General features: G+C 41.2%; 2 protein-coding genes across 2 annotated transcripts in view; both read left to right on the top strand.

The window, feature by feature from the left end:
• Positions 1-2,013: 2,013 nt before the first annotated feature.
• fblim1 (filamin binding LIM protein 1) lies at positions 2,014-8,049 on the top strand. The gene is made up of 8 exons (XM_046075807.1): positions 2,014-2,167; positions 2,529-2,898; positions 3,942-4,093; positions 5,157-5,250; positions 5,363-5,532; positions 6,151-6,329; positions 6,582-6,702; positions 6,815-8,049. Exons 2-8 carry the CDS (start codon positions 2,553-2,555, stop codon positions 6,923-6,925), a joined length of 1,173 nt encoding a protein of 390 aa, XP_045931763.1. The 5' UTR covers positions 2,014-2,167; positions 2,529-2,552; the 3' UTR covers positions 6,926-8,049.
• A 1,175-nt stretch (positions 8,050-9,224) lies between these two features.
• Positions 9,225-12,562, top strand: part of si:ch1073-335m2.2 (msx2-interacting protein) — a 19,055-nt gene continuing 15,717 nt past the window's right edge. The window contains exons 1-2 of the mRNA XM_046075777.1: positions 9,225-9,510; positions 10,784-11,098. Coding sequence (XP_045931733.1) covers positions 9,428-9,510; positions 10,784-11,098 — 398 coding nt within the window. The 5' untranslated portion in view covers positions 9,225-9,427. The remainder of the gene's footprint in view (positions 9,511-10,783; positions 11,099-12,562) is intronic.

Raw genomic sequence — 12,562 nt, 5'->3', positions numbered from 1 at the left:
CATAGCAAAGTGTTGGGACCTTAGGCACTTTCACACTACCTTATTTTCCAGGAATGTTACGCCAAAATGCTGAATCGCTGCACTGAATGAAAGCGGAGCTGGAAAGGGGTCTGATTTGATCCGCCTCTGAGCCAGGAACATAGTAACAGAGCTGGGACGAAGTCTGTGTGAAAAGCCACAGCCGGCACGACGGTCTAGTGTTACACGTAACAGTCTTTTTCTACCCCGCTAGTTCCGGAAAGCCGTGTCGCTATGTGAAAGCATTCATGGTTGCGGGATAATGCAAACGCAAATGTTGGTTTACTTTGAATGAGCGAATGCGGCATATTTTTTTGAATATGTTTAACAGACAGCCTGAATTACAAAACTGGCGGTGTGGGGTTTTGAAGAAGAGGCAGGGGATCTAATGAGAAAATACACCATCTAATTGTGTTAAGGATCCATTATTTTTGGACCTAAAGGTCAGGATATCTCAGCCTAATCTAAACCTAATCCGTAGGTCACAATTCCCCTAACTTTATTTCTGATTAACCGTTACTCAAAGCAGTCAAATCAACTTACTCACACTTGAGGAAAATCCCTGAGAAGTCATCTTTTCAACCCTGCAGATGTTTACAGTTAGGAAATCAGCATCAATTGTATTTGTGAACATGCAATTGTCATTGTTTCTACTGTGTTTCTTTCTGTTCCTCTCCCTTTGTTTCCCTTTGTTCTCTTTCCATTGTTGCCCTGCTCACCCAAATAGTTCAAACCTGAGGATAAAATTACAACATTGATACTGTGATGTTGGTGAGTAAATTGAAAAGCCATGGTGCTGTAGTAGTGAAGAGGTTCAGAGGGTTTAATGAGGATTTTGGCTGTTGGGGGGGCGGAGCATGGAGGTCTGGGGATTGTGTCATCAGTAGGCATGCTCCCTCCTGCAACTGTGACATCACAGCAGCATTCCTTTCCACAGAGCTGGAACAACAGAGACCCCCATCACTCTCCTCATCTCCGTCTCCTGTCCCCCCCTTTCTCACACATTCCTGCCTCACTTTTCTTCTTTCACACTGAGCCACATCGATCAGAAAAGTTTTATTCAACATTTAGTTACTCGCTCCATCCTCCCTCTTGGCTCTTGGGAGGGGAGTTGACCTCACAAGGTTTGGCTCCGGAAACTAACCACAATATTTGCTGATCAGCCAACCTGATATAGCTTCAGGCTCACTCTGGTGGAGAGCAGCAAACACAACAAAGCAGCTTTTTCATAGCTCTCGCAGACATCCCTCACTGCGCCCCCTCCTCTCCTAATACACCAATATCTCCTCTTGCACAATACCCTGATTCATTGCACCGTAATGCTGCTGCTCCTTTGCAGTTGCTTTCAACACAAAAGCTCCATCAGGAGAGTCTGATGAAGTCCACCGCATATTATCAGACGTCGGTGAGGCACAGATGGAAGCACTGCCGTGTGACACTGATAGTGAGTCAAGGCTGAAGTGATATAATGTAGTGGGGGAAGGGAAGACGGAAAGAGGGAGAAGAAAAAAGGAGGCAGACTCAATGAGGGAGGTAGGGAAAATAAAGCTGACAGAACAATAAGGCAGAGCTGCACAGGAGAGAGAAAGAGGACAGTTTGAGATAGAGAGTTTGCTGGAAAAGGCAGGTAGAGTCACATCCTGCTTGCCTGTAGAAAGATAAAGCCGAGGGAGGTGGCTGTCTCTGCTTGTCTATTTAAGGGTGAAAACCTCTAGAGATACTTTATGATTCTGTATATTGCCTTTGTAAAAGTCTGACTGTGTGCTTTTGGTTAGATTGCCCAACAGTTGCATGACTTTCTTTGTGTGTGTGTTTATGTGCATGCCTGCCTGTGTGTGTGTATGTGTGTGTGTGTGTGCCTGCCAAGTTTTCATAGTGGATGAATGTGTCATGTTTTTTACTGCACTTTGCCCGAGATTAACTGTTCACCTTTTACGGTTGGGAGGGAGGTGGTATTGTCATTCAGCCAGAGAAGGAGGAGGGGTCGACGGACGAGAGAGTTTGGGGAGGGAGGTACAGAAGGAAAAGGAGTGGCCTTCGGCTGATAGTCTCTACCGGAGTAAAGTCTTCTCTCAGTGGCAACTTAAAGGAGGGAAAGTTTTGAGATCCAGAACAGGGGAAAGAGAAAGAAGACCACTTTTTCTCCCAGGTATGTAATGGCAGCTCACAGCCAGAGTGAGTGGGTTTAAAGGAAACAGATGATTCAGATTTGTGCTTTCTGCCTCTTAAACCATTCATTATGGGTAATGAGAGCTGTGAGTGTGTGATTTTACCTCTCTGAAGTGAGAGTGAACGATCCCACAAAGTTGAATGAGAGGGCATATACACTTAGATTAAATATTATTGAGATAATAGTGATAAAATGCCGTGCTTATATTCCAGGGTTGCTTAAAGGGGTCGACTCTGATGTGTTTCTGTTCTCTGGCTGTTCTTTTGAACAAGGCTATAAAACATTACATGTTGCGAGCAGTCTTGAGTCTACATGATAATTGTTCTGTCCCTCCTGTTAGGCTGTATGTAGGTTTTATGCAGTCATGGCAACAGCGGCTCCACCGAAAAGGATGGTGTCTTCTTTCTTCATCACTCTGGCGTCTCCTCACCGAGCCACTGTGACACAGCAGCAGCCCGCCCTCCAAGCCCACAGTGCCCTGGCTAGAGACAAGCAGCACACTGCTGTACGAGTCAGCCCAAGTGACACCATCCCCGCCCTCAGATGTAAGAAAGAGGACATCTCACCGTCTGAAGGTTATGGCAGTGTAGAGAGCAAGGACCAGACTTGCGCGGAGGCCTCGACCACAGCTTCAGATCCTCAAAGCCCAAAACCTGCCCAACCGGCACCCGGCAGAGGAAATCTGCAAGAAGACGACAGAGGTGCTGCAGGTATTCATGACAAGATCTATTTTTCATCATGGATTCGATACAAACAGCGCACTGAAATAAAACTTACCTGAAATATGTTCAGAATTGACCATACATGTAACGGATGGCAACAGGGCCTGGCTGAACTTTAACATGTGTTTTGGACCTTTGTTTTACAAGTCTGTTTTAGAATCATTTGTTGAGATGGTGAGATATACCAAACCGTAAGTTATGGCTCTTGTTGGGGAACTCCCCAGATTAGATTTTATTGCTTTATAACCTTTGTTGCAACACACCTGGTATTGTTTAAAGGGGAACTTATCAAAGTGTCTTCAGGGGTACAACTGCATATGTGAAAAAAAAAACGCCTTTTGTGGCTACAGGGGAAGCTACGAGAAGTCTGATTAATTTCCCCAAGAGATGTCACTTGAGTCAGCTTCAGTTGGGGTTGAAGACTACAAGTTAGAGCATGAAAACAATCTGGGGGTGTGGTGAACCTCGGGAGCCAGCTCCTCATCTCTGCTTGAGGCTGGCAGCTTGAGGCAATATTAGCCACTATTAGAATAACACAACCGAACGGTCAGCGGTCGAGTTGCGTTGGGGGTCATGTAGGAGCCAGTTTTTCAGTTCTCTTTTAATCTGAAAAAACTATCTTCCTCCTCTCACACTGGCTGGATTCAGGATGTATTGTGTGGGAAAAGTATTATCAGTGAGGAACAGTTGCTACTTTTGATCACATTTGGCTTCCTTTTTTAGGAACATGCTGAAAAGTTGTCATTTTTAGTTTGACTATAGATGAGCAAAACACATGCTTAGAAGACATAACCCAGTAACCGTCAATATCTCCCCTTATTTTATTTATTTTCCATTATTTTAATCTTTCTTTCTCTTTTTTATTTGTATTTCTAATTCGTTTCATTTTCATTTTTCAGCCTGACTGTATCTTGTATCTGTGTATGTACATACGTGTATGCATAGCATGTATAGCGCTCGCTCTCTCTCTCTCTCTCTCTCTCTCTATATATATATATATTCGTTTGTTTGTTTGTTTTCTTGCCAAATAGAGCTCTTCCCTCCTCCTCCTCCTCCTCCTGCACTGTCTTCATCTCTGGAAACATCGCTGTCTGAAGAATCAGCGCCTCCACCACCTCCTCCTGCCCAGACGCCTCTCTCCCACCCTCTGACCCCAGGCCAGCAGACAGTTTACAATAAAGAGGTAGGCAGACGTCTCTCACAGTTTCGCTTAAAAACTGTCACAATTGCATCACCCAAATCTTCATGTTTACCACTGTTATTTAAAACACAATTTTAAACACTTGATCCCAATTTTCCTCAATAAATTTCGCTTGAAGCAGACAAGTCTTTTTTCCCACAGTGAAGGAGTGAACTTTCCACAACTTTTACAGAACCTGTATTATGTTGTGCAGCGGTTGTGAAGAATCATCTGAAAAACACATTATGAAAGGAAAAAACAGCTGTCTTTTAGATATGGCTAAAGGATCAAAAACACTTATGAACTGTACACATTTTCCTTCACAAACAGGGCACTTTCCAAACTGTTGATATATTTGAAAGAAACCTTCCCATCATTACAGCCCCGTGCAAAAACAATGAAGTGCAGATCAGGAAAGTGGGCTGTTGAAGCAGGAGGTCTGATAATATGCAGAATTTCCCTTTCTTGTCTATGTACCCATCTTTTCCAACAAAGTGTACAATGTTTTATAGATTTATTGTTTGTGTTATTGTTGGATATGGGATTTAATGAAAATACCCATAATCTTTTAGTCATGCAATTCCACGAGAGGCACCTCATGTTTTTATTTCTACAAAGTTTATTTTAGGCTTAGAATAGTTTTCCACCTCCTTTCCTTGGAAATGTCTTACAAGTTAGAAGTGCTTAAAATGACGAGCTCTCACGATTCTGACATAGATGTTTTAGAGCAAAAAAAGTGAATAAGTTCAAGGATAATCAGAGTCTGTATCCATATTAAGTTTCTTTTAATTAAAAGATCTTCGTATGTCTTGCGAGATGTTTGATGGAAGTTGTTTAAAAAGCCAAATTGTCATTTAGCAAGATTTTTAAACAAACCTTTAACGCCCTGAAAAGCCGACATACTGTGAAATTCATATATTTGTGCACTCCAGTCCTGATTTGGTTGGATGACGCTTATGTTTCAGCCTGTTAACCTTTACAGCCACTCTTCTCTCTTTCTCTTTCTAGCAGCAAACGTGTCCGTTTAAATTTTAGTTTAACATTAACAATGTGCTTTACATTTAAGGTGGAAACAAGCACCCCATCTAGTGGGTTGAAACAAGATGAACAATACCATGGGATCCATAAAAATGGCCAAGACACAAGCGGCGAGAGTAAAGGTAACATGATCTCTATTTACACATTTGCCACTCAGGATTTAAACGGTTCCACTTTGACAATACACCTATTATTATAACCTGCTTTGACATTTGATGTGTGTGTACAACACAGAGGTATGTGGCTTCTGTCGAAAACCCATGGCCCTTTCTGAACCTGCAATAGAGGCCTTAAACAGGACGTACCATGACGGCTGTTTCCAGTGTAGATCTTGTCACATTCCGCTGGCTGGCAAACATTATTACAACAAGGCAGGAATCCCACTCTGTGAAGACTGCTACCGGGTAAAGTCACTACGGCCTCCACTACAGGGTGTCACCATAACTGCAAATACAAACACAAATCTTTGTAATGGACCATATTTTTGCGTGCTCATTTACTTAAAATCTGTAATGCTTTACATTAATGCTAACTTTTTTCCAAAGGCTGCTGTGACATTTTACAGTTTTTAATTGTGGTTTTCCTATATCTTCCAGGGAGCTACTGGTTTCCCTTACTTTACCTGCAGCATGAAAATCAACTTGCACAGACTTGAAATCCACCCGTCACAGTTAACATTGTGTCACCTGTTTTAAGTTCCAGTGTTATGTTATTACTGGAGTTGCAATGGGAGATTAAATTCAAATCTGACTGTAATATAAAAATAAGGCTAAAAATAATGCTTAGTGTGATGGATTACTTATCTCAACCAAGATTTAGGCAAGCTGATTTTTATTCTTCGCAAAAATTAAGGCAATGGCTGCTTAAAAAGTGCAAAAATGTAAACACTGTGCTATGTTTTGGAAAATGGCCGGCAATCATACATATGAGGTATAAGTAGTTTATAGGAAATGGGTTAAACAGTGGTATCGTCTTTTAGTACAGAAATGCATTACCGTTAACCATGTATTTCTGTCTCCCAGGCCAGTCTGGAGCTTTGCTGGGCATGTGGGGAGGCTATCACAGATCAAGTGATCCGTGCACTGGAGCGAGCATACCATCTTTCCTGTTTTACCTGTGCAACATGTAAACAGCAAATTGGAGAGCAAGCTTTTGCACAGGGAGAAGTTGGAGAGGTGTACTGCCTCCAGGACTATTACAGGTAGGAGGGTTAAAAGGGTTCCTTTAGACAAATGTCAAATGTGCCAAAGATGATTTGTGTAAAAGGCTTGAGATAGATCACTGATTTGAATTCACTTTAGTTTCCTTTTTTATAGTACTTTTAAATGGCATTGAAATATATGTCCTCACATTGGGTAAAACAGCTCGATATGCCTGTTTGAAAGGTGCTATACAATTAAAGTTGCCTTGCCTTGTCTAATATTTTCTGTCCTCTAAAATTTTGTCTTTAAAGGAAGTATGCTCCAAAGTGTAGCGCCTGCAAGCAGCTAATCATTCCAAAAGATGACGGTACTGACAGCTATAATGTTGAATGCATGGGACGCTCCTACCATGAGAACTGCTACAGATGTGAGGTAGGCGATCCATGAGCAAACAGTGAACTGTACGTACACACTGAAAAAGTACGCAAACACACGGAAGCACATTAATCACCACCAGTCAATAAGTCTTTCATATCATCTGCAGGTCTGCGTCATCCAGCTCTCTCCTGAGCCAAATGAGCACGGCTGTTATCCTCTGGACGGCAAGATGCTTTGTAAATCTTGCCATCTGAACCTGGTTTCTGGTCAGCACTAACACTGGCCTCATGGCCCCGGATAAAATACACCTGATGGAAAAGTGCCACGAGTCCAGGTGTTAAAGAGACGGGAGACTGTGCATGTTCATTTAAGGCTCTGGAATACAAATTTCACACAGATCTTTCCAACAGAATGAGAATGAAATATGACTATTTTTCACAATATATCATGCTTTCTGAAGATCCTCTTATTCTTCTTTTATACTTGATAATTTTGCACTCAATAAATTCTACAAAATGCACCAAATATATTTATGCAACAGACTTTGCAAAATTGTACGGCGAGCATTATTTGAATTTTTGTAAATGTCAATCAGTATATTGTTTTTCAATCACATTAACCCTTTATATGAAAAATAAAACTATATAAAAAAAAGTCTATATAAAAGTAAACTAATATATTTTTTTCTCGAGGCAGGCTCCAACATACACAACATTTGTTAACTACCACATAAGCTATCAGTAAGTATTAAGATGTGGGGGAAAAAAAGATTAGATTACAATTTCATTCATTATTGTGTAGCTGGTAAAACCATAATCATGGACAGTTTTTGTTCAGACTGACAGGCCAAAGACATCTGGGCTAGAAGCTGCAGAGACTTTATTCAGGCAGCTGTCTGAACAAAATGACGGACTGAATGTGATCACTTTTCAAACAAGATCATTTTACTCACCTGTTCAGGTAAAGCAGAGAAACGAAATAACCGTCAGGCAACCAATTCAACTCAGCAACAAAACTGCAAAGACAAACTTACTCTTTCACGAAACCCCTACAGCTACTGTAACATTTGTGGTAGAAATATGTGAACGGGAATACTGAATACAGACATTAGAGACGATAACACATCCTGGGACCAAAGCTTGAAGGTGCTTTTCATGTGATTGTGATCACATCCACATTTTTTATCACATAATGGTCTGGACCACAGGGCCTTTGATGCATTTCGCCTGAACAACAGAACTTTTCACATTGATTTGACTGCTTACAGTATTAAAGTCTCATTCAGATGCCAGCTAAATTATTTTGTTATTTACGTCCTGTATTTCAAAACCTGCAAATATTTGTGGATTTATATTTCTATGTATCAAAAACATTTATTAAAACATTTTCTGGGAAAAGTAATTTTGTCATTTATATGTTATCTTTCCTCTCTGGTCTGTAAAGTGAGACTATTTACTTGTGAAAGAAATGAAAAGTTGAATTCATTCAAATTAAAACACACCCTTGCTCATTCAATACACTCAGGGTCTTAACCATTATGACCACTGGCATATGTTGACTAATATTGGTTAATGTTATCAAAGTTTAGTAACATATTGATGTATTACTGACATTACTGAGTCAGTTTGCTGACTTTATGAGTCTTCTCTATTTTGCTTAACTATGTTTTTGTATTTACCTTTATCCCACACTGGCCACAGTGGCTGTTGTTCTGCAGAACTTACATTGTCTCACTTTAAGTGGTCCAAGAAGGAATTTTTCGTTGAATCAAAGAGAAAAAAAAACTGCTCAAGACAAGTCTGATTCAGGCAGTTCATAAATATTCGTTATTCAGTATTGGCATCAAGTGTGCAATGTTTGCATAAAGCCATAGGTTGCTGCAAGATTTGATTTCGAGTATGACTGTAAGTTCAGTGAGCCAGGAAGGAACGAGCCAAGGGTCGTTTAAATGGTTCAGGCAGGTGGTGTAATGGTGTGGGGGATATTTTCTTGGCAAACTTTGGGCCCTTTAGCCCGGGAGATGCGCATCATGGATGTGCAGCCGACAAGTCTGCAGCAACTGCGTGATGCTATCATGTCAATATGGACCAAAGTCTCTGAGGAATGTATCTAACATCTTCTTGAAAGTATGCCACGAAGAATTATGGCAGTTTTGAAAGCAAAAGGGGGTCCATCCTGGTACTAGCAAGGTGTACCAAACAAGCAGTTTAAAGACGTCATTTTAGGTTCTGGAAATTCGTGATGCACAATTTTTACCATTTCCTGATTTAACAAATAATCTATACATTTTGAAAAAACTGGTCAAACGATAAAAGATGGATTTACAGCCCTAGTTTTCGCATGTGTGCACAAATATGACTGAGGTTGCAATAATAACAATAACATTAGGTTACACGTTAAAAAATGACGGGACCTTCTTTTCTGCTAATGTGTTCAAATCAGTAATCTTGATTACCTCGCGGACAAAACGGCACTGACTCCGCAGACCAATCTTACTCGCGGGATACAATTTGAACCTCGCGTGCTCAATGTTTTCGTAGCTGTCGAGCACGCGCGGCACGCTGGGCCCGCGCAGCTCGCTCCCGACACCAACAGGAGCGAGGCTCAGTCGCGTTCACGTGTACGGACCGAGGACGCAGCAACTAAAGCTAAACGGGCAGCAGCTCGCGGGCCCAGATTATTCACGGAGTCACTCATTTTGTTCAGGCAGACCTCCGAACAGCGGGGATTAGAAACGTGCGAGATCATATGTGTGTGAAGGGGGGAAGACTAGCGCAAGATGGTTCGGGAAACCAGACACCTTTGGGTGGGAAATTTACCCGAACATGTCCGAGAGGAGAAGATTGTGGAGCATTTCAAACGGTATGTTACGCAAGAGGGATCCTCTGTCCGCGCGCTAGGTGCAGCACTAATGTTAGCTAGTTGCGACGGGTAGCCTGCGACCCATGCTAACACAGCTAACAGTAGCATTTTTAAAGTTTTAAAAGTCTCTTATGTGCTGCCTGTGCTATACTGCAGCACAGTGATATTTATGAAACCTAAATGTCGGGAATACAGCCACTTGAGTGTAAATGTTTACTATCTGTAATGTTTGGCTAACTTTTGCTAACGCCAGGAGGCAGGGAGCTAGGTCTGCTAGCCACCCAGCCAACCATTTTGTGGGAAGTGAAGACGTTTTCACGATCCGTATAAGCCAAAATGCAGCTAACGTTAGCTGGACAGCGGGGCACATGAACATTTGATGTTTGTTTAGGCGTTGGATAACGACTGAAACACAACCTTGTGTCTCTGTTCAGCAGAGAAATATTAAAATAACGTAATAGAGAAGCTTAAATCTGCGATCGATCAGTAACATTAACCCAGTGATAATCAGATGTTAGCAAGTTGTTGAGATCCTTGACGTCGGTGGCCATCACTCTACTTAAACTCGACCAAGACACACGTTGTTGTTTTTAATTTGGCCAAGTTACAAGTAAATTACAAACCAGGTTTTGCTTCCGCTAATAATAAAGTATTTGAATTTAAAGAAAGCAAACAGCACGAACTTAAATGCTTTCCGGTGCTCATAGAAGTCATTTGAAGTATGTAACACTACACTAACATTACTTTTGCAAAGTAACAGTTAATGTTAAGTAACTCGAGTAATTCATCAACAAACTCATCTGCAACACAACAGTTTACCAGTCATAGTTAATGTGAGCTATAGCACTAACGTTACCGCATTACTAATGGTTTGGTGGCAGCTGCGTGTTTGAGGATATGCTTTTTATAGTTGTTAAACTCCCAGAGGGATGTTTGAATAACATTATTACTTTGAAGTTGTTTAGAAACCACTCAACAACAATGCTGGTAACAGCAGGGATAATCATCCGGCATGATAACTGCAGACACTGTCTAAGTCACTTCCTTAAGTTCAGACACTTCATTCCTGTTTGGTGGCCTAAAAGGAATCATCAGTGATATTTTGCTTTGGTTCATAATTGGAGGAGAGTCATTACTGTTTGCTTGTAGAATCAGTGCTACTTATGCATGTTATTTACTAGACTCTGGCATACAGAGAAGCAGCTGCGCTTACCCTGTTCTTAGCTGGTGTATATGTAATTTCCTCTTTGTTTTCTGTGTAATTCCCTCTCAGGTATGGGCGTGTGGAAAGTGTTAAAGTTCTGCGGAAGCGAGGGTCAGAGGGTGGTGTTGCAGCCTTTGTGGATTTTGTGGATATCAAAAGTGCGCAGAAGGCTCACAATGCTGTCAACAAGATGGGAGACAGGGACCTTAGGACTGACTACAATGAACCAGGGTCAGTCCCTAGTGCTGTTCGGGGCCTCGAAGACAGCTCCCCCTCGAGCAGTCGAGACGTTACAGGATTCTCTAGGGGAACAGTTGGTCCAGTGTTTGGCCCACCTGTGTCCCTTCACACCAGAGAGGGACGTTATGAGCGGAGAATAGATGGGTAAGTGGACACGGCCTCCCCTTAAAATCCAGGGGAATCTAGATGTTGGATAGGTGTAAAACCTAAACACATAGTGGGGTTATCCATGAGGGATAGATGCCTCAAGGGGGTTACACAAAGGTAATTAGGGATCGTTCCACTCTTCATCCTAATTGACTCGCCTTTCCCATGGGATCTAAGTAAATTAACTACACATTATCATTTGGTAAGGTAACTATGATTCAAGGTTTGACATCTGGTTTGGATATTACATCTGTGAGGAATATCCTGGTGAGTTTTGGATTTATTACATTTTGTGGGAAACTACCTTGGGGAGCTTTTGGATATTTAAAAAACATTTTCCGCCTTTAATATGGGATATAACCGTGATTTTTTTTACTTGGAATCGCTTTAAACTGGAAGTAAATCCCTAATATGAAGGATGTACTTTTCTTTGAAGAATCTATTTCGGTAATATATCGTTACTTCAAGGATCTCCCATCTCGGGCTTTCACCCCCCTCCCCCCTCTTGGCTGAACAGCTGATGTTTGGACTACTTTTACCATTTTTTGGATCTGTGGATATGGCCCGTTCTGGATTTAAGTTCTGAACAAGTGGATGGAAGAACCTTACATTTTACACACATCTTTAGAAATATTGGTGTAGCGCATATTACGTAGGCTATCTCAGTCATTTTAGGATGAGATTAACTCTGTATAATAAACACTTTTTGTGCAAAATGTGGAAGCTATACCAAGAAGACGTAAGAAAACTGAGGATCCAAACAACCAAACGGCAAAGTTTGGAGCTACTCTTGTTTTGGATTGATGGCCATGAAGACAAATGAAGATCGCATAGTTGGGATGTACCCTCCTGGATGTACACAATATACAGATACTCCGCATTGGATGTACTGATGTGGACCCTAGTATGGATAGGTGTAGCTGCCATTTGGATTATTCGAGTGTGGATGTAGCTGTGTGAGGCGTCAGTGAGGAGAAGACGAGCACACTAAGTATGTTACAAGAAAGCTTAAGACAATTTTTTTACTAAGTAACTTGAAATGTTGCTACTAAAAGATGACGCCTTCCAGTACATACACCTGATAAGATCCATGGATTGTGGAATTATGGCGTGCCTATGAGCCAATGAGGATTTTATGTGCTGTGGTCATAGTGTCTACAAGCATGTGTGACATAAAGTTACTTGACATTTAACAGTGGAATACATTTTTGGCCTTTTCCCCCTGTGAAGTCAAATGTTTGGAACATACTACTACATTACTACAAGACAAGACTGATCCAGCTGGATGTATTTTCCATTCGGGCACCAACTTTCTGTATAGTCAACCTGGAATGCGTTCAATTACCCTGAAGTTCATCATCCTGGTTTTTTTTGTTTTTTTTAAATTCATATTTATTTATTTATTAAGGTCTTATGTTCCTATCGTTTTTTTTTTTTTTTTTTTTTTTTTTTTTTTTACCA

Source organism: Micropterus dolomieu, linkage group LG18, assembly GCF_021292245.1.
Source record: "Micropterus dolomieu isolate WLL.071019.BEF.003 ecotype Adirondacks linkage group LG18, ASM2129224v1, whole genome shotgun sequence".
Taxonomy (NCBI): Eukaryota; Metazoa; Chordata; class Actinopteri; order Centrarchiformes; family Centrarchidae; genus Micropterus; species Micropterus dolomieu.
This window is presented reverse-complemented; position numbering and strand designations above follow the sequence as displayed.

Bases quoted from the DNA above. Each gene is read 5' to 3' on its own strand.
- fblim1 (XM_046075807.1), top strand. From the start codon at position 2,553: ATGGCAACAGCGGCTCCACCGAAAAGGATGGTGTCTTCTTTCTTCATC. The intron at 4,094-5,156 runs GTAGGCAGACGT...TTTACATTTAAG, and splicing joins AGACAGTTTACAATAAAGAG to GTGGAAACAAGCACCCCATC. The intron at 6,703-6,814 runs GTAGGCGATCCA...TATCATCTGCAG, and splicing joins AGAACTGCTACAGATGTGAG to GTCTGCGTCATCCAGCTCTC.